At 36.9% G+C, this 20,798-nt stretch overlaps 2 protein-coding genes across 6 annotated transcripts in view; one reads left to right on the forward strand and one right to left on the reverse strand.

The window, feature by feature from the left end:
* LOC111933489 (uncharacterized) overlaps positions 1-12,058 on the reverse strand; it is a 48,035-nt gene extending 35,977 nt beyond the window's left edge. For 2 of the 5 annotated variants that reach the window (XM_086843543.1, XM_086843542.1), the window contains exons 1-4: positions 10,798-11,479; positions 9,450-9,693; positions 7,796-7,912; positions 3,418-3,501 (exon numbers count right to left, since the gene is read on the reverse strand). In XM_086843543.1, coding sequence (XP_086699669.1) covers positions 3,418-3,501; positions 7,796-7,912; positions 9,450-9,613 — 365 coding nt within the window. In that variant the 5' untranslated portion in view covers positions 9,614-9,693; positions 10,798-11,479. Of the gene's footprint in view, positions 1-3,417; positions 3,502-6,972; positions 9,323-9,449 lie in introns of those variants that run through there. The other 3 variants (XM_086843540.1, XM_086843541.1, XR_015274369.1) reach the window with 3 other exon arrangements.
* LOC147651303 (uncharacterized) overlaps positions 1-20,798 on the forward strand; it is a 142,697-nt gene that overhangs the window by 80,637 nt on the left and 41,262 nt on the right. The window contains exons 3-5 of the mRNA XM_086843544.1: positions 14,775-14,878; positions 15,256-15,544; positions 17,154-17,295. Coding sequence (XP_086699670.1) covers positions 14,775-14,878; positions 15,256-15,410 — 259 coding nt within the window. The 3' untranslated portion in view covers positions 15,411-15,544; positions 17,154-17,295. The remainder of the gene's footprint in view (positions 1-14,774; positions 14,879-15,255; positions 15,545-17,153; positions 17,296-20,798) is intronic.

Consider the following 20,798-nt stretch of genomic DNA (forward strand, 5'->3'; position numbering starts at 1 on the left):
ATTTGGGTATCTTGGCCTTTATTTTGTTTTGAATTTCCAAAGACTTTTCATTGAAGTAACATTTACTTTTGAGGGGTGTAATTGGGACTCAGTACGCTCCGTGCTGTACTCTTTGATGTTCACCAGTGCTGTTAAAGAAATGAGTTAGAACTGGGAGTCTGGTATCTGCTAGGGCAATTCTTAAACCCACAGGATGACTGCCTATTCATTGCTTCTCTTTCTGTATGTATTCATTGCCCTTTTCTTAAGGCTTCCTGAACTGTCATGATACAAGAAGACTCCCAATAAGCCAGAGAAGTAAGTCAGGTTTTTCAAGGGATTAAAAAAACATAATAAAGCCAGGCAAGTAGTTGGTTAAACTGATACTCAGAGGAACTGTGGTGTTTTTGGTTTGGGGGTTTTTGGCTGTTTTTTGGCTTCCCTTCTCCCTCAACTCCTTTTTGTCTCATTGCTTAACTCAAAAAAATGTGTCTGATGAGATATTGATACCTCAGGGAATAATACCACATTATTTTTTCTGCCTCTTGTATAATCATTTGTCTCTTTAAATTGACATCAGCTGAGGCCACTAAGACCCTCACACCAAAAAACACTTGTGACCCCCTGCACTGCCTTCAAAGCTTATTTTATACTTTCTGGTCTGCTTGTTTTTGATCTGAGGCACAGTACATATTTTGGGGGCAATTTCACATATTATAGCAAATTAGTCATCTTTGTCCCATCTACTGGCCTCTTTTGAGGTTCTAGAACAAGCCCTTTTCAGACAATAATTTTGCTTAGAATTAGTTTTCCAATAGCATAGGAGAAGAAAGTGATGCAGACCAGAAGCAGTAGCAGACAGTACTTTTCATTTGGGCTTAGCTGCTGTTTTCAGTCTAGAAGAGGTTTCTTAGACTGTTTTTCTTTATTGAGCTCTTCTGCTCTATCTGATCCCAAGACTGTCCACCATATAGCTTGAACTATTCTTCACCAAGGGAATTATCTGGTTTTGTCTCACTTAGCTTCTACTCAGGACTACTGTGCATCATAACTTATTCCACAAGATCTACATTCCTCCTCTGCAAAACAAGTGGTTTTGCTCCTGCATCAAAATCACAGGTCTGGGGCCCCTGAGAGGTGTATCTTTTCAGAATACTCCGAAAACTATAGGGGGAAACTGCAGATGAAGATCACCTTATCCATCTGTTTTACACAGATGGTCTCACAAGGGATGGAGACCCAATACAACAGGAACATAGCGGTGGACTTGGCAAGAAGTGTCCATAGGAGATTCTTCAGGAACCAACTTATCTAGAGAGTGCTGTTTCACAGGGTAAAGTTGTAATCACACATTAAATGGGAGATGGCCATCATTGAGGTGGGGTTGTCATGCCCATGCTTGAGCAGAAAAAGAAAAAACAGCTTGGCTAACTTTTTTTCCCCATTATAACTCAGATAATCTAATTAAGATTGTCCCTCTGTCACCATAAACAGTTATTTCAGGTCAAAAAGCAAAGATTCTTTATGCACTTATCCTTTGAAATTATGATATACCTAAATGCTGGTACACATGAATCTTAACAGTTAAATATGTCAGTTTTTGTGTTCATGTAACAAAATAGAAATTTTGGCATTTAGCAAAGGGACAGAAAGTCTCCCAGGTAATATTCACAGCCCACTCATCAGTGATGTCTGCAGGCAAAACCTTATGGGAGACCTGCTTACACAAGGGAATAAATTCAAATTGGTGTACTCTGCTTGGCCTTTTCTGCACATCAACCTGGTGTCTCTGAACATGTCTTTGCACTCTTGTTCTATCCAAGGTAGAACTTGGATAGAACAAGTCTCTCTCACAGTCTTCTGTAAAAGGTGAGCACCTCAATTTTCTCCTGCTCATCACAAAGATTGTCTTTCACGGACAAAATTATCAAGAATCTCTCCGTAACTTTTAGAAAATGGTTAGACAGAACTGGACCCTGACAGGGAGATCTACTCTCCCTGGTCTACTATACTTTGTAATTTATTTTGAATTTTGTAAACATTTATACATACATTTATATAGTATTTATCATGATGTTCTGTATTACAGTTAGTGTTGTATCAGTTCTGTTATACAGGTTATAATATTTGCCACGGTGCAACACATTTTAGACAAAATAATCTACTGGAGTGTACTGGCTGCAGTGTGTAGGAACAAACCCTCTGCAAGGAGTGTTCATTTAAAAAAAGGGCTTTTTAAATGGCTATAACTTTCTAAAATGTTTTGCATTTTTTCTTGTAGGTCTGGTCTGCCCAGCTGGGGATATTTTTGAAAGTTGAACAAAAACAGCTTAGATGCTAGTAGACGAAATATAAGTAAAAACATACTTCCTGCTTCTTTAAAAAATGAAGCTTTTGGTAAAAATAGAAATTCAGCTGATGTGTCTTGGGCATGAAAGCTGTGCTTGGAAAGGAAATAGTCTTCACCAAGGGGTGTGAACAGTCTCATTCCAAAGGAAATGGTTTTGATTTCTCTGAGGTTTTTAAAAATTGCTCAGGACCTGATCTGAAGCCCATTGACGTCAAAGGAAAGATTCACTGTGCCTTCAACAGGCTTAGGACCAAGTGTGAAATGAGCATGGGCAGCTGTTTGAGGCCTTTACATCACCACCATCAATTTAGCATCTGATTCTTAGAATGTGTCTTACTTGGACTCTGGCTTTGGGATAGTGGATATAATTGCATCTCCAAAAGTAACTGCAAGTATAAATCAGTGATGAATTCTTTTTGTACCTAGATTAAAAGTTTGATCTTGGTGATGAATTCTGTTATGCAGACAGCAGAGAATGGGACTTAGGGGTTGTTTCAGGCTCATTTTGGTGCCCTGGGTGATTCCTAATTTTTGCAGCAACTGCTAGTCCAAGAGCTACCTCAGATCTTGTTTGGGCAAAAGCTTTGACAGGACAAGGGATTCTGAACTGGACTTTAAGTTGCTGCATTCTGTAGTTGAAGAGTTTGTTTAGAAGAGCTGAAGAGAAAACGTTCTTATAGGATGAGTGAAGGATGAGTGAAGGATGTTGCACTTCTGATAACTATTCATGAATGACATAGATGGGATAAATTGAGATGCTTTTTTCTGACAAATACAGACAGATATATAGACATACATTTACTGCCTATTAATGAGTATTTAATCTGCAGTCTAAAGCCATGTCAGAGTAAATTAATAAAATTACAGATGTGCTCTGCTGGCCAAATGTGAGTAAAAGAGACTGCAGAAATATCTGTAAATGTTTTTCAGGTGGAGAGTGTAAAAACACTGGAATCTCCACCTGGGATAAAGCTGCGTCTTCAGTTGCAGGAATTTCTGAAGGAAAGAGACTATGTTAACTGACTTGGAGAGGACAGACAGACAGGGAAGAGACTTTTGACTGTGATCCAGGTTGAATTTTTCCATACCATAATGTGGTCTTGGGGAGATATCCAGCTGCCCTAACTTGGATCAGCCAGTTAGGTGCTCTGCTTGACTTGTGAGGCTGGGTGCTGGAAAGAGAGTGAGGCAAGTCAAGAAAAAAAGATTTTCTCCACAACAGAAAAATGCATTACATAAGAAAGACATAGAAAAAAAAAATCTTCCCAACATCCCACTGTGATTACTATTTTTTTTTTGTCTAAACTATTTACCTTCCTTTAAAATCTCTACAGCATGTAAGCACCAACAATGACCACACTTAAATGGCTAACTGGCTGCAGGAAAAAAATGTGCTAAATTTCTCTTAAGCAAAAAGAATATTATCCAACTGACCAGAAAGATAAATAGAAGATTTTTGCTTATTTCCAATCAAGTTTTGATGTATTAGAAGATCAGTTAAAATTCTGAATAAATTGCTGGTGATGTTGAAGCATAAAATTTATATAATTAAATAGTACCTCATTCTGACACTATTGCTGATTTAAATTATCTGGATTTCTAGTACCGAAATATGGGACTGAACAGAGGATAAAAAATGTATCTGCTGAGTACTTCAAATCTAAGCTATGAAAAGTTGCTAAGCATATATTTCTTACATTGTTCGACTTGCCAATCTCATTGTTCACATAAATACTTCTTGCAAAGCTTACTTTTATAACCCTTTCTTAATCCTGCCTGCTTCTTTTGTTTTACTTTATACAGATGTAAAATCTCTACCAAGGACTCTGGTTCTGGGCTTTTTCCAAATCAAATATACGTAACTAAATGTTGTTTCTTCTATAGTAACAGTAAACAGCTTATGAAACTAACACCTGCTGGTAAGAAGAGAACCCTCAAAGGCTTAATTTTAAAGAAGATTCATTCTAGTCTTTATTTACATCAGCTCTTAACAATTGACCTGTAATTCTCTTGGGACCAATAATGACAATGACTTACCAAAGATTTTCTGCACGATTTAAAAATTTTCCTTTTAGATGTTCTTTGGTGACAGTTTCCTCTCAGTACGTGCAATCTACAGATCTGTTGAATTGTGGGCTCAGAGTGATACTGTTTCCACGTTGTATATGAGGATAGTCTAAAACATTTTGTGTAGTCACATTTTGCTATAAAGCTATGCAGATTTAGGTCACAAGTCCCACTTAAACTACATCATATAATTTACAGTTGTTCCAGATCCAATAGCCAATTTAAAATTGAAAGTTAATACATTATATTAATAATATCATACTGCCTATGGGATCATTTGTCAGTGTTACCATAAAAGACTGATGATTTGATAACTGAAGAATATTTATTATAGGGGCAATTTGTACTATTATACTATAAATAAGAAATGTCTTGGCATTTCTATAATAAATCCTATTTTCAGTGGTCTATTACTCGGTTATAAAAAAATCACCCTGGGCTGAATTAGATCTATTGGACGTACAACAGCAATAATATATTACCAAAATGAACATTTAATCCAGTGAATAATACGGCCTTGAAAAATCCTTAAATGTGTATTAAATTGATCACAGATACTATTTACATAGAGATTGGAATAAATCTTTTGGATATCGTCAATATTCTAAACAAAGGTCTATAGGTATGATGCTGATCTTATTTGCATAGGAGTAAATCATATCTAAAACTACACTGGTGTCAAGAGAGCTGCCCAAGGGAGAAATGATCCCTGATGAAAAATATGAAAGAGAACAAAATCAGACATGGATATAGAATTATTCAAAATTAGCTATATAGAATGGGCTCAGATAAAATGTAAGAAGCTGTCAAACATCATACATGCTGTCAGACTTTTAAAAGACCTGACACTGAGTAAAAAGAGAAACTATATCTAGGGAATGACACTTGGCAATTTCTGTTTATCCTTGGCCAGGTATATCCTGCCTGAATAGTTATCAGCAACATAAGGGATGTCAGCACCACCTTTCCCTTGGCATGCAGGAGTTGGACACAGGTGCCAGGACTGTCCCTTCCCAGTGTTCGCTGGGTGTGAACCCCAGCAAAGAGGATGAGGGGGTGTGGGAAGGAGATGGGCCCACAGAGGTGCTGAGCAACATCAACGCAGGTGGTGCACAGCATGCGCATTTTACTGACATGCTGTGCTGCACTGGAGGCACTGTGCCTCTCCAAGGTATAATCCCTTCCAGAGTTCTCCTCAGAGTTGTACGAATACACATCACCCTTTAATTAACACCGTGCCTAGGAGGCACAACTGAGCCTTTAGTATAGCCACGGGCTTTACATACACCTTAACTTGCAAATTGCAGATAAAAGTACTCAATTTAAGTATAAACTGCCTCTTTCTTTTTTTTTAAGAAGGACCTTGATTTACATATGGAAGAGAAAGTAATTACATTTAACAGATGTCACAGCTCTTAAAGAATATTTGATAATAATTAATCACTAAGAAAAAAACAGAAAGCAGAAAATTCAATTAATTTCAGAGCTGCAGTCAAAACCCCAACCACTGAAAGGAAATTTTACTCTGTTCTGTTCTACTCAATTATATCCTATCCTATTCTTTCCCAGATTTTACATTACACATATAATTTTAATATTGAAGCTTCTTTCCAGAATACTACATTCAACAATATGATTGCATTCCATCATCTGTTCCATCAACTATATTCCATGAAGTCAATCAGAGCTGTGACATCTCAGTGTCATGCAGGTCTGCCAGGCATCTTTCACAATTCTCTAGCCACTGGATGGATTTTTTAACGTAGATTTCATCAGAGTTTATTCTCATCATAACGTTGAGAAAGTGAATGCTAAGTGAATCTAATCCTGATGTGCCTCTACCCCTCCCTCCACCATCAGCATGTCAGAGCACTGGGCTTCTGTGTTTATAAATGGTCTCTACCCTCCTATCTATCCATTTTGCTCAACTACTCTCTCAGCATAGTGCAGGATGCTCACAAGACCTTTTCTTGAATACCCATCTCATGATATTAGACAGACACCAGGGCATATGTGACATTTTTATGCTATGTCAATACAATATCATGAGTACCTACACCAAACAGTATGGGATTTCAATGAGTTTAAAGAGATTTGCCCAGCATTTTTATTCTATGTTTTCTTCTCTTTTAACTAACAGCTATTAGCAGCTTCTGGTTTAAATGGGATTGTGGCCTGAAACACAAAATGTTTTACTTTGCTAGTCAATGTTTTACATCTTTTTCAACACATATATCCAAAGAAGAAAATGGTTTATCTTGGAGTCCACATCAAAAGAATGTTAGAAGTTATCAAAGAAAGTGGAGAGTAGAGCATATGCTGTTCTAAGGATGGCTTCAATCCTCTAAAAATTAGAAGGCAGATTCTGCTTTCACTGGTATCAGTGGAAACATCTGACTCCAGAATATGAATAATCAGATCCTGTAATATTTAAACACAGACATATATTGCTAAGGGGAAGTATACAGGATATTTTTTACTCAATATTAAAACATAAATGCATATAACATAAGCCTAAAGGACAAGTTTTACTGAGAAGAGAATAATGAATGAACCAGAATTTGCAAGGATCATACCATTAGCTCTTTAACATTTCTGAGCATCAGGGTGTATTTTACTTGTTTTCTTTTATCACAGAAAGGTTTCTATTGTAAAGTTGTTGCTGTAGATGCTCAAGCGAACTGGAATTTCTTAACTCCATTCATTTATGGAGTTTTGCCAGCTGGTGCTAGCTGGTTTTGCTGGTTTTGCTGTTGATTATAGCTTGTTTATAATATAAATCTCTTCTATAATAGAAGAGGTGCTTCAGTCAAAAGTAGCGGAGAGATGTTGATGAGTTGCTAACTCAGAGCTTTCTTGTTCAAATCATGATGTAGGCAAAGCAAGTGAGCAGCTATTTCTCTCCCTCAGAAGGACCAGGCAATAGGTCTTGTTTCTCCCTGAAGTTAAGACACGTTCACTGTCACCTTCAATGTGCAAGAAAGTCTCTGTAAGCACAACTTGGGTCACTACAGACATCCCAAGCTGGGACAGAGGTGGCAGTGATGCAGTCACGTTGTTGATTTGTTTCTCTGTACAGAGCACAGTTCTTGATTTCTTTTCCATGGAAGCAAAAAAGCAAACCTGTAAGTTCAGGACATAGTTCCAGCCTACCTTCTACGTAATTTACTTCAATTGTGATTCTAATGCAAAAAGTAGTCTATCTTCAAAGAAGTTCCTTGGAGCAGGTAATGTTAGCATTGGATAGTCAAATCAGGTTTTCCTTCCTATGACAGCCTACCCAGAAAGCCAGTCAAGGTATCAGCCCAAACAGACATCAGCATCCAGGAAAACCTTGCCCTCTGCCTCTCCGGAGGCATTTTGTCTCGGGATATATCAGAATCAGCAGTCATACCCTACCTGCAAATACCTGTGGTGGTCTCAAGTACACATTGTCTCACCATAACGATAGGGAAGCTCAAGGTGAACTTGTGTCTAATAGGGCTGCAAGTTAATGCACCATTGCCTGAGGACAGCCTGTGGAGTTGAATTGGTCATTAACAGCTTAAAAACCACTACCAAGCAAACAAAGACTAAATGAGCATAAGAACAAAGAACAGAAAAATAAGCTATTGAAAGCAGGACTTTCTGAAGTTCATGGGCCACTGATTTGACACGTTTTCCATCTCTGGTTCCAAATGACTAGGTAAGACTGTTCAGAACCATAAGGGTCACACGTTCATTCAAAACTGGGTAGAAAAAATGAAATCAGATTATTTCACTGATGCCCCTGACTAGGCAGACTCCATGTATTTGTGAGGGGAATGTTTTAAACTTCCATCCAAAAAATAAATGACCTCTCATGACATGCCTGATAATTTAGGGTCTTCTTAGGTTTTTGAATTGTGCTACTGTATGTAGCTGAAAATTGTTTGATAAACATCACTAAGTGGCCTGGCTTTAAACCAAGCCTGTCATCTAGTGGAGTGCTATGCTATTCCAACCTTAATCTAGATAACTGGCACACATAAAATAAGGAAACACAAATGTGACACAGCTGCAGCTAGTCTGCCAGAGCTAAAATGCTTATCAGTGTTTTATACCTGTAATACGAGACTACTTACTGATGGGAGAATCCTATGTACAAAAGAATGACAATCAGATTGCTTTGATATAATTGGTTCTAAAAATGTTGGAGATTCAGAATTTATGGTGCCTTTGGTTTACAGTAAAATGCTTCTTGTACTATGACTTCAGTAGACATAAAAAATGCTGCAGAACTATGGCCAAACTCCACAAGGTACTGCCCAACATGTGCAGCTAGCAAGGTTTTCAGTAAAAAATAGGTTAGTGATCAACAGCCTAAAGGCCCCTGACATAACTTCGAGTGATTTGCTAAGCAATCCATGTGCCCTTTCTGAATAAGGTATCTGAATGTGCCAGGAAAACACAATGTATGCATTAAATTTACTAAATTAGAGTTGGTATAGTAAATTAAATAAATAGCGTGTGATCTAATTGCTTTTGTCAATAGTGCATTGATTATAATGCCACATACTGTACTAAAAATTTAATAAATACAGAAAGTCAACTGGATAACTAGAGCATAAGTATGTCAAGTTCTGGCACCTGAGGCAGATATAAGCAACCTTATTTGTGTTCTAGAAGTAAAGAAAAAAAATACACTTGCCCTACATTTCAAAACAGAAAACAGGTGCTCAGGAAAGAAATAGATCTGCTCCTTTAATTTTGGGCCTAGAGACAATATGGGAGAAAATCAATTCTGGTAGTAGAAGAGACAGAGGAACAGAAATGTAAACCAGAAATTCTTTGCTCAACCAAGCTGTATTGTACAGCTGTACTGAACCTGTTATGAGGTCCATACTATATACTTTTGTTTCTCAAGCATTATCTCTACAAAGGTGTAACATGCATGCGTGTGATTACAATATTGCTTGAAAAATCTGAAATAGCTGCCAGATTTACCAGCATGTCACTGGGATGCTAAAAGCCAATGGCTTTGGCTCCTTTTTTTGCAGCAACTGAAAAATATTGTACAGAGTGGAGTAAATACCTATGCACGGGCTTGCTCTCCTGGGACAGTGGTGTCCTGTCATCCATGAAATGCTTGTAGAGGTTTTCTGAGACAAATGGTCCAACCTGGAGGCTGATGTAACCTCTGCAGCTCACACCAGACTGCACAGAACTGCTCAGGCTGGGCAGACCTGATACCACCATCAGATGAGAAAGAATTTTCCCAGGCAAATCAAAGCTGCATAATTTCCACAAAATACTAATAGCTGTCACAAAGCTGTGAGCTAGCGAAGACAAAACAAAGCAAAAATATTAAGGGTGGCTACTGGCAATGACAGCAGATTCCAGAGCTGGAAGTCATCTAACTGGCTTGTTTTTGAAAAGTCTATAACTTTACATAGCAATTTTCCCTGATTCCTCTTGGCTGTTAGGCACTGTCACCAGATATATTCAAAGCTGCCATGTTTGTTTTTTTTTCATTGGGTGTCCAAGATAACCTTCATAAAAACTTGTATGTTTTCAAACTATATCAGGATTCTAAGGCTCAGTTGATAAGCATTTGTGACTAATCTGATTTAGGGGAGGATGACATGCAATTAAGCTGATGATCAGCTTGCATTTTGTGACCACTAAATCCCTATAAAGATGGCATTCTCCTTTTTATGACTTGATCACACTCCTCCCCAAAAAATAATCCAAGAAGCTCCAGGTCCAATTATTCACAAGAGTCTGATCCAGAAAAGTAAACATTTGAGAAAGTGTGAAATTTTAAGCATTTGGGTAGTTCTACCAGCTTCAACCTACTCATTTTATGCTGGATCAGTCTCAGACTAGAGTGAGATATCTGTGAGAATGTAAGTACCCAGTATTCTGCATATACCCCTTCAGTTGGGTTGTGTAATGGTTTTTTTTGCACTGGAATGTAGTGAGTTGAGCATTTGTTTGGAAGCTTGGATGCTAGTGTAGAAGAGTGGCATTTATCCTCAAATATGTAGTAAATAGATGTTGGGTGTTTCTAAATAATAAAGCATTATTTACCTTTACATATAATATGAATGTTTGCCCAAAAAAGATGCATTCCCTCTCTCTGTAGTGAGAGGCAGGGCACAGAGTTTGGTGAATGCGTCTCTTTGCACACACAGACGTGAGTGTATTTTATGTTTAAACTCAGTACATGTTTTAAAACACATACCAAAAACTGATTACTTGCAAGGATGGGTAACAGTATGTGGTTAAAGTTTAGGCAAGCACATAATTGTGTAATGAAATCACTTAAATGCATTGGAAAATCCACTTTCCTTTCACCCTTGGAAAAACTGATCCGCATGGGAAGAACTGGAATTTTATGCTGAGGTTTTAACTTCTGTTCCCTCAGCCTTCTCACATACCCTCTCGCCCTTTCTGCTGGGCCTACAGCTTTTACATGTCTCTCCATGACTCTCTTCCTTTTGTCTGCCTCCTCAATGGCTCCAGAGTCCTAAAGAAATGTTCAGCTTTGAAGACTGGCCTAAAAAAATGGTAATTTTCCAGACAAAGGCCAGGTGTTACTTCCAATTCATTCAGTATGCATCCCTATTATCCTGCGGGTCAGCTCCCGCTGGGCGCGCTCCATGGGTGTTCTGACTGCGTAAGGCCTGTGAGATTTGCCCCGTGTGACTGAACTGCAGATGGAACTTTCATATCTCTTATTTTAGCAGCAGTCAATTTGCTAAACTTTCTTAATAGCGAGGTAGAAGGTGATTTCTGTGTCACAGCCCCACGGCTTTCTCACACCAGCCAGAGGAGACGTAGTGCCCATCGTCAGAAGACGGCCGGACATGAGAGCTCGGGCCTGCGGACACGGTGGCCATCAGCAAGCTCCCACTGTGGCTGTGCCACTACAGGGGGTACGGGTTTTGTCTCTTCGGATTTTGGCTCAGAATTTGGCTGATCGTGCTTTTTCCTGCTCCCCTTGGAGAGGCAGTATCAGTTCCCCTCACAAGCAGTTCGGCAGGAGGAGATGTAGGCCGGGCTGCGGAGAGCAGACTTCCCCGGGCACACCAGGGCTGCAGATGTGGGTCGGAGCTGAACGGAGCCCTGGCACTGCTCGCACAGGCATTCAGTCGCTTGCCAGGATTCCACAACTCCTTCTGCAGGCACCATCATCTGTGCAGATACATCTTCGGAGCAAGGTCAGCCATTTCAAGCAAACAAAGAGTTTGGATCATTGTTTACTTTCAGGAGAGATTATTTTTTCTCTATCTCTGCAACCAGGGATAGATGAAAAAAAGAAACAACCCACCCTTTGTCAATAAACTGTATCCAAATCAAACTAACACTAGATTCTAGTTTCTGCTAGAAAACAAAGCCTAGTTTCAGTTTCTAAATAAACCATTAATGGAGTTATCACTCTGGAATTTTGCTTCTTTCCTGTGTCTCCTTTCAGATGGAGAGAAGAATCATCTTGGATAAGTAATGCTATATGCAGCTGCTTATCTCCAGTTAAATACAATTTTCTTTTAAAGAAATGCTAAATCTGCTGAAAATCCCAGAAATTAGAAGCTGTCATTCAAAATCTTTGTTTTGAATTCTCGTTGCCTCAGATTTAGCCATTCATGGTGATTCCCCTTCCATTTTACCAGTGGCAAACCTTGCATCATATTCAATGATGGCTAGATCAGGCTCAGGATATTTTACTGCATCTTCTTAGTCAAATGTCTTGTTACACAGTGGATTAAATTAAACCGCTACGTCACTATGGGACCACAAGAATACTTGACTTTACTAGTTCCATACTTAACAGAAAATTCTAGAATAAGGTTAGAATTGTGTATTAATAATTTCTTTTTTTTGAGTGAGTTCACCTTCTTTCATTATGCACTTTTATTGCTCAGAGAGTGAGACATGTATCATACCATCTAAATGCTGAGTACAAAAAGAAGGAAAAAGAGAAAAAAACCCCATTCAAACATGATTGGGACATCATAAATAAATGGCTCATTTCATTAGAGAGGAAAACAAGCAAAAACAAATTTTTTTGCAAGGCACCCTAAACCAGCTATATTATGGGGGAGGATGTAGGCAAGGCAAAAACAGTGATGGAGAAATATAAAGAGTGGCAGTGAGGACTCTGCACTTACACAGACTCTGAGACCAACTGTGAGTGGGCTCAGCAATTAAACAGAAGAAGGGTTATGATTAAGCAGAAACCAAACAAACCCATATTTTGACTGAGAAATCAATGACTTGAATGCAGCTACACCTGGTTTTTTGCTGAAGAGGGTGAGAGGATTAGCCAAGCCCAGGATGGCAAACTTCACCTCAGTGTGGTCAAAGACACATTAAAATGTGGATCTTTAAGTGTATGTTCAGATTTCATTACAGCCATGGAAGCTGGCAGGTGTCTCTGTGTGAAAGTGTTTAGCAGAAGACTTAATCACGGGCTTGAATGCTCTTGTTTCAAGTAGACAGTGCTGAAAACGAAGGTGATGTGAGGCCTGCAGTTACAGGGTTTTTGAATATCTAAACACTATTTCACAACTTCTTTTTTCCCTGTCCAGGGTGAGTTTTTATAGTTTAGCCTTTAATCTTGTGAAGCAGAAATTTAACGTGTCAGTGTTGACAGACTGTTAACTATAGCAGCAATGATGAAGCTTCTATATTGTTAACCTTTCAAAAAATAAAACTGCAATAATGATGTTGTTTCCATTAGACCTTTCAGATCACTTACAAATTATCTGGAACTCCTACTGTTTATTTGTTTTTACTTTAGATTGTTGCCCCAAGCACTTAAATAATTGTAATAAAATAATAATAGAATTAAGATTAGATAAATTAACTGGAAATGAAACTGAATACATTTTCCATGACAGCTGGCAAGTCCCATTCTGTGACTGCTCAGAAACAGAACTGGAATTTTTATGACAGTAGACAATAAGGCGATCGTGTACAGGATGTAACCCAATGCTCAAGAGGAGCAGTGTGCAAGTGACACATCAACAAAAACAAACTTGTTTCATTTATGTACTATTAATTACCATAACTTACATAATCATGGACATCTGTTCTCCCTTTCTCATACATGTTCCTATGCACAGATAATTACCACTATCTGCTGGTCAGAAGAGCAAGTAGCATAACATAATGACAAATATATTATAACATATAGTTGTATATTAGTATACAAAGACATATATATATGGGTAAGACCATCTCTGTCTTATTTATTCATGCATCACTTTGCAAGTTATTCTTCTAGTTCTTAAACTTCACATTGAAACTGTAATGACTTGTTCCAGCTTGCATACTTGGAAGAGCATTATAGAGAAAAAAGGAACAAATAATTTTTAACTACCAAAAATTAAGTATGACAATATCAGTTTAGTATCATTTTTCATGATTGTTCCAAAACACTGTTTCAAAAGATCAAAAGATTTTGTTTTCCAACTAGACTGTAAAGGTTCATCAGCTTTAATATAGTTGTATTCTTCCAAAATAAATAGCTACTTTTATTGCATTAGATAAAAGAGAAGCAACTGGTGCACAAATTACCATCCTTAGGAAACAGGGGTTTTTTTCCATGTTGAGTCTTGAGTACTTAAGGCTGGTATTTGTTCCATGAAATATTTTATGACTGTCCCTTTCCAATAAATGTACTTTTGGTGCCCAGAAAGCTGTTCGCCTTGAATGTCTTGCAGCAGAATCATAGAATGGTTTACACTGGGAGCGACCTTAAAGTTCACCTAGTTCCAACCCCCTACCATGGAGAGGGGCTGTTTGTTTTGTGCCTAAAGTTTTACAGCCACATGTCTTCTATATACAAATTAAGGGTTAGTCAAGAGCACAGCTCTGTTAAAAGTGACATAACAAAGAAATGGAAATACCCACATACATAAGGTTAATAAAAGTACCTTATATTGATGAATGTGTACTACTCTGAGATAGGTAAAAGTAAAAACTTCCTTTAACATACAGTTTTAAAAGTTATGAGAAGCTGCTGATATTTAATGGGTTTTATTAACTTTTATAAATTTTGAAATTTATATGCAATTGTAGATATTAATTTCATTTTAAATTTCATATTACCTAATCAATGGGCCTGACTTTGCTTGCCTTTCTGTAAATTGCTGTTGGATGACAAGTCAAAAAATGGTTATAATATTTTTTTACAACTGTCCTGGAAAACACATCCTGAGTTAAATAACCCTAAACAGCATGTACTGAATTCCACTTTTGAGAAGGATAACTACTCAAATCAATCTAGACATGCCCTTGGTTAGAGGAATTCCTGCATGTGACAGAGAATTGCTGCTTCATGTTTAGTTATTTCTGAAAATAATATTAACTGTATATTTGTATATTTAATTTATTTACTGTCTTTTTTCAGCCTCCACCCAGTGCACAGGGATTGTCTCACCAGCTGCAAGGGACTGAGGAGACCAAGATGGTGTGGAAAGCTTGTCTTACTTGAAAGTAAAAGAGACTGTATAGGTATTGCCAAAAACTCATTGAGAAAAAGAGCAAGACACAGACCAAAAAATTCTTGCATCTGTTGGCCATTTAATCATTTGTTCTGTAAAAAATATCATGTAGCACTGTACATTACAAAAGAAAAAAGAAATAAATTTCTATCATGCAGCTGTATGAGAACTCACTGTACTTTTCTTCCCTATTAGCCAGCAGAGCAGATTAGTCTATCCTGAGTCCTGAGGATTTAGATAACTTCCACTCTTTGGTTTTTCTTTTCCTTTTTTTTTTTTTCCTTCATCTTTTTCAGTTTCTGTCTCTAATGTAGTAATTCGCTAGTGTATTCATTTCAATCCTGTGGAACTATTTACATACTGTTCTTCTGTTGTATTTCTTTGTAGAGAAGAAAAATCAAAAGGCCACCAGGCAGAAAGTCAAGTCATCAGTCCATGGTCCCACTGGGCTTGTGGAATTAAGGGATGAAATCTCTGCAGTTGTACAGTGGTCCATGAGGAGGCTGATGACAGCAGGGAAGGATAAAACAAAAGGGAAATAAGTATTTATTTTATCAGTTTATGACTTCTGAGGAACTGCTCCACTGTTTGAAACCAGTAAATTTTTCCTCTGCCTTCACACCTTCATATCAAGAGTGTGATGTACACTGGAAACAGATGGAAGACAGAATTTGAGGTGATCCTGTGGTTTCTGAAAGCTAATGGGGATGAACAGATATTGCAATATAAATATACATTAGATATAGCTAGATATAGATATATAGATATAGATGATTTAGATATAGATATATAGATTATATATAGATGTAGATATAGATGATATAGATGATATAGATAGATATAGCTATAGGTAGAGATGGATAAGTCAAGCAAAGGAGAATGAACTTGATTTGTACTAATCCATGTCCCCATGTTAGAGGGTTGGGGGTGGAAAAGAGGGTTTTATTTTTTATGTCTGAATTGTCTTGCCCCCTACTGCAAAGAAAAAAATATGGAGTTAATTTACTGAGCCATGAAGCTTCCCTCCTCCTCCCCCTCCTCTTCCTCCTCCCCCTCCTTCCCCTCCTTCTCCTCCTCCTCCTCCTCGTCATCCTCCTAACTGTAAGTGTGCTAAAATAAGGTCTGGTAGAATAAGAAGAAGACTAGCCTCTTTGACCTGGTGAAAACTAATGTTCTGCTATATCCTATATACTGCCCACTTACACCCATTAAAATCCAGATTAACTCCAGGGAAATCAATGCCATTTTAGGGTGACTGAAAGACATTTTCCTTTTTTTTTCAAATAAAACTTGTGCCAAGTAACATTGGTTCTAATGGTGTAATCTCATTCCCTTAAAAAATGTAGTGCCTCCTGTGAACATTTTTTTCTGAATAAAAATGTTTTATCATTTCGTTAAAAATTGCTGCATTTTAAAGAACATTTTTTCCCCCAGCACCTGCTTAATCTTTTGTTCCACAGATAATTTCTCATTACCCAGGTGTCCTCTTATGGACCCACAGAAAGATTGGGCCTAGTTTAAGTGTGAAATAATCCTGTTGCTTCTATCTGAGAATGAATGAACCCAGGATTAGATCAGATAAAACACACTTGAGATAAAGTGCACAAGGTGGATTATATGAGAAAAGAGGATTTAGTGAAGAACATATCCACAACTTTTTGTTAACATAGAGAATGGTAGCTTTTGTAAGCAACATTTATGGAAACTCAACTGGAGGTTTAAAAGCTATGTCTTTTGTTGTACATTTCTCTGCATACATTTGCTTTGTAGCTGGTAGCTTTAACTTTGGAAGCCATGCTGGGCCTTGACTCATGCTCATTTTGCTTAATGAAAAGATAAGGATGTACTTTTACTCATAGATTCTTGTTTTGTTTTCTTTGAAGTTTATTAAGCTATCCAGTGAGATGCGAGGTTCATTAGGTTGTTATTATCATGGCTGCAAATTAAGCATCTGTTCCCTGGGGAGTTATAACCTTCAAGTGGATGTCAGAGCCATACTTATTACAATATTTACTTAATTACCAAGTTAGTGCTCTTGTCATATAAAATACAAACATGGACTCTGCTGGCCATGTTAGCCATATACTCTCCACTTGCTAAATTTTTAAGGTACACTCATTTCATTGAAGTACTCTTTTAAAATACGTATCAAATTTTTGGTAAACAATTTTTGAAAAAGGCAAACTGAAAATGATGAAGCACAGTTATGAATTGAAAGTATCATCAAGAATATTCAAAAATACTAAGGTATCTGACCTTATGAATTACTTTGGTTTCACATCTAGAGACAAATGCAGTTTCCAGTACCAACAAATGCATCAGATCATTAGCAAATCATGATTTGTCAAAGCACCTCAAAAGTCAGCATCAAGATATGTTTTGTCAAGTAGCTGCTTGGGCATCATTGGTCCTGATACTACCACTCAGGCAAGTACAAGGCTGGACTACACATCTTTTGTGAAAACTCTGGGAATTTCACTTGAGAGGTAAATTGCCACTACAGATATCTGAAAGTCACTCTTCACCATAATTTTGTGTCTCTTTCCTCCTCTTCAGTGCTTTAATTAACTAATGTTGTAAATGACAGAATTACCCTGTCTATCTCCCAGATCTTCCCTCTCTAGTTTTGTGACAATGTCAAGCCATATAAGCTCTAAAATATTATTCCCTCTTCTCAGACAGGGCTTGTGTGAACAGATATGACTCTTGGGAGGATGTCAACACCACAAGACAAAGTCTCTATGTTTGTAAAATTCATGTCCATTTTTACTTCAGAAATTGCATTTGGGCTTCATAGGGTTGCTTTGTTTTTACTCTGACAAACTCATAATTTCTTGTCATCTATTACATGCTACAAAATCTTCATATTATTGATATTTTATACAAATAACTATTGGTCTGTTAGTAATGCACTGTTTGACATGGACTTTTCACTGTAAAGACACCCTGTAATTATTTAACTTTTATGAATATAAAAGTTCTGTTCCCCAGTTATAGAGGGAATGTAGACTTCTAAATCCAGGTCCCTTCAAATCATGGCATGAGAACGACTTCCACTGTTTCTTCAAACTCTAGTTAATATAAGCACACTCCTTAACTGAAGATCAGGGATTGTAAAATCCCCAGTTTTAAAGAAATAATGGTTACATCCAAGTCTGGAGCCTTTCCTGGTTCTCCCATAAGAAAGAAATTCCAGGTTAATTGAGTAATCACCTACCAATGATCATAAATTCTGAAATACAGAATATCTCTGGCTTGCCTTGAAATTTTCAACAAACATGTTAAACATTTCACCTCAATAAAAATGTGATTTTCCAGCCTAAGTAATTCAAGAAAACTCTCAATTTTTTTTAGTAGTTCCATATAAACTGTTTTGAAGTGAAATCCTGAGATTCTGAGGTCCAGTATAAGTGATGAAAAACTTGTACTGTCTCTCTTTAGCAGAAAATATCATAGAAACAAATCTTTTCCTAGGAAACTCTGTATACTAAATACAAACTCAAATGCTAAAGTGCTTGCTGTGCTTCTTTGGTAAGTTTATATAATTAGAAAAGGATCTTGAAAGTTTTTCCTAGAAAAAAATAAAAAGCAATATCACTGCCTTAAAATATGAGGATATCAACATTTTGGTGACCACTGAAGCTCAACTACTAGAGATGAGTGTAAAATTCAAGATATCTTCAACAAAATCCCAACCCAGCCTCTACATATCTTAATTTTGGTCATTTTTTTGAACTTGACATTTTAAATATTCATAGCTCAAACCCTTTGCGGAGATGGACTTGTTTTTCATTCAGTTCTGTTAAAAAAGATCACAAAACATAAAAGAAATAACCTTCCAAAGCATTAAAAATTCGTTAATAATCAGATTTTTTTTTGCAAGGAATAAATAATTTGAAAAGTTTAAATAAATTGATTAGTTTCCATCTTGTCATCTAAGAATAATTAAAATGAGAAAGCCCAACAATATCAGTTATAACTTCAGGATTCAGGATTCCTTTACAATTTTGCAGAAGGCAAACATCACTAAAGTTATTTATAGTTATATAAATGTCAACAGAATATGACTCTTGCTTTGAAGTGTCTGGAGTTTCTCAAATGCACTCAAATACTGGAAAAATAGAACAACATTTTACATAATCTGTAATAATTATGGTAAAATAATAATGAGAATATTCCTTGGTGAATTTTGTTCTTCTACATTTTCTTAAAAACAGATTTGTGATTAAAAATAATCATCTGTAGTTATATCCACAGAGCTGTTTAAGCTTTTTTAATCACAGTTAATGAAAATATGGTTATACCTCCTGTGAAAAGTATATTTCTCAATATGATGGGCTGTAAACAACATGTCTTTAGGCTATTTTTGACCTTTAACCAATGGGAAAGGTCTGTCTAGTTGATCTCATCTAACTACACAGCAGGTACAAGGAATTAAAACAATTTAGGTTGAGTCCTGGTACAATATCAAATATCAGACAATTTTTTCCAAAAGGAAATACTTAACAAGTTTGTAATTCACTATTATATTTTTCTAATGAAAGAGGTAAAAGCGAAAAAAAAAAAAGTGAGCATATTCAACAGTATGGAATCCCAAGTAAAAATCTATGATATCATTGTTGTTTGTAAAAGTTGGCAAAGAAGATTGTTATGAGCAAATTAAAAGTCAACAATCTACTCTGGATCTACACTGTGTCAGGCTGCTTGTAAGGTCATACAAAAAACCCAAAACATTAAATGTGGGGCTCCAACAGCCCTAAGATATTTGCCAGACTTTCAGACTGAACTGTGTTTTTCAGTGGGAGAGCACAGTACGTAAGAGCCTAACAGGATTTTTGTTTGTTTGTTTGTTTTGTTTGTTTTTTACACTAAGGCCTTAACAGCACATTCATAATTAAAGGGGAGATCTTTACTTTTGGTAACTTTACCCCAAATTCACAATTCTGGCTCAACTTTGCTGAGATGGAACCTGACCCCTCTTCAAGGACTGGGAACTTGGGACAAACACATTACTTTGTTAGCAAGCTGGAAAACCAACAAAATTATTCAGGAATGGATGCTGCCATCATGTGAGGAGTGGGTGTTCCAGAGGTTTTGTGAGAATAAGCCAGTTATTTGCCCTGAATTCTCTCAAAGCCTATTCTAGAAATTGTCAGAAAGAAGGGAACAATCCAGAGGGGATGTGATCCAAAGGGATCATCAACTTCCAGTGACCAAAATCTAATCTACATACATATTGAGCAGCTATTCATTAGAAAGGTACAAGGCCAAATTATTTAAAATGTGCAATTAGGATGAAAGTTTTCAGGTACCTTAGATCCTCCTTTTGGTGTGATGTGGGAGAACTACATACCCAGGTTTCATCAAATGACCAAAACTGAAATAGAGCTTAAATTTTGCACAATATTCAACAATTTTTCCTGTCAAAAATAACTCCTGAAATTTCTCCCTGTTGCCTTTAACCATTTTCTTCTTCTGATGTTTTTCTTGGATAAGAATTGCCTTAGGCAGTCTAAACATTTGTTTGAAACTTTTTTTTTTAAAGGAGATACCTTATAGTGTCATTATTTATCGGTGTATATCCTTGAGGAATATTCAAATGTTTAAAACTGGAAATGGAGCATGATGCAAGGCACTATAGAGCAGATGCTAAGCTTGAAGTGCTTTTAGGAATACATACACCACATTTTAATTTCAACTCCTATTATTATACTAACTAGTCACAAAATGGCTTCCTATTTATGCAATATGTTATCTGTAATGTCACTTAAATTGAATAGATGAGTGCTTTCTAATAATGTATGTTTACTTCATGAACTTGTGGGCAATTACATTGTAATTATGTCTTTTGTAGGTCCTTTTTTGCTGACACATAGTGCACCAGTGCATTTTAAGTGTAATTGCAGTTCTCCCTACCATTTAGGAAAGCT

Source organism: Cyanistes caeruleus, chromosome 10 (genome assembly GCF_971803275.1).
Source record: "Cyanistes caeruleus chromosome 10, bCyaCae1.hap1.1, whole genome shotgun sequence".
Taxonomy (NCBI): domain Eukaryota; kingdom Metazoa; phylum Chordata; class Aves; order Passeriformes; family Paridae; genus Cyanistes; species Cyanistes caeruleus.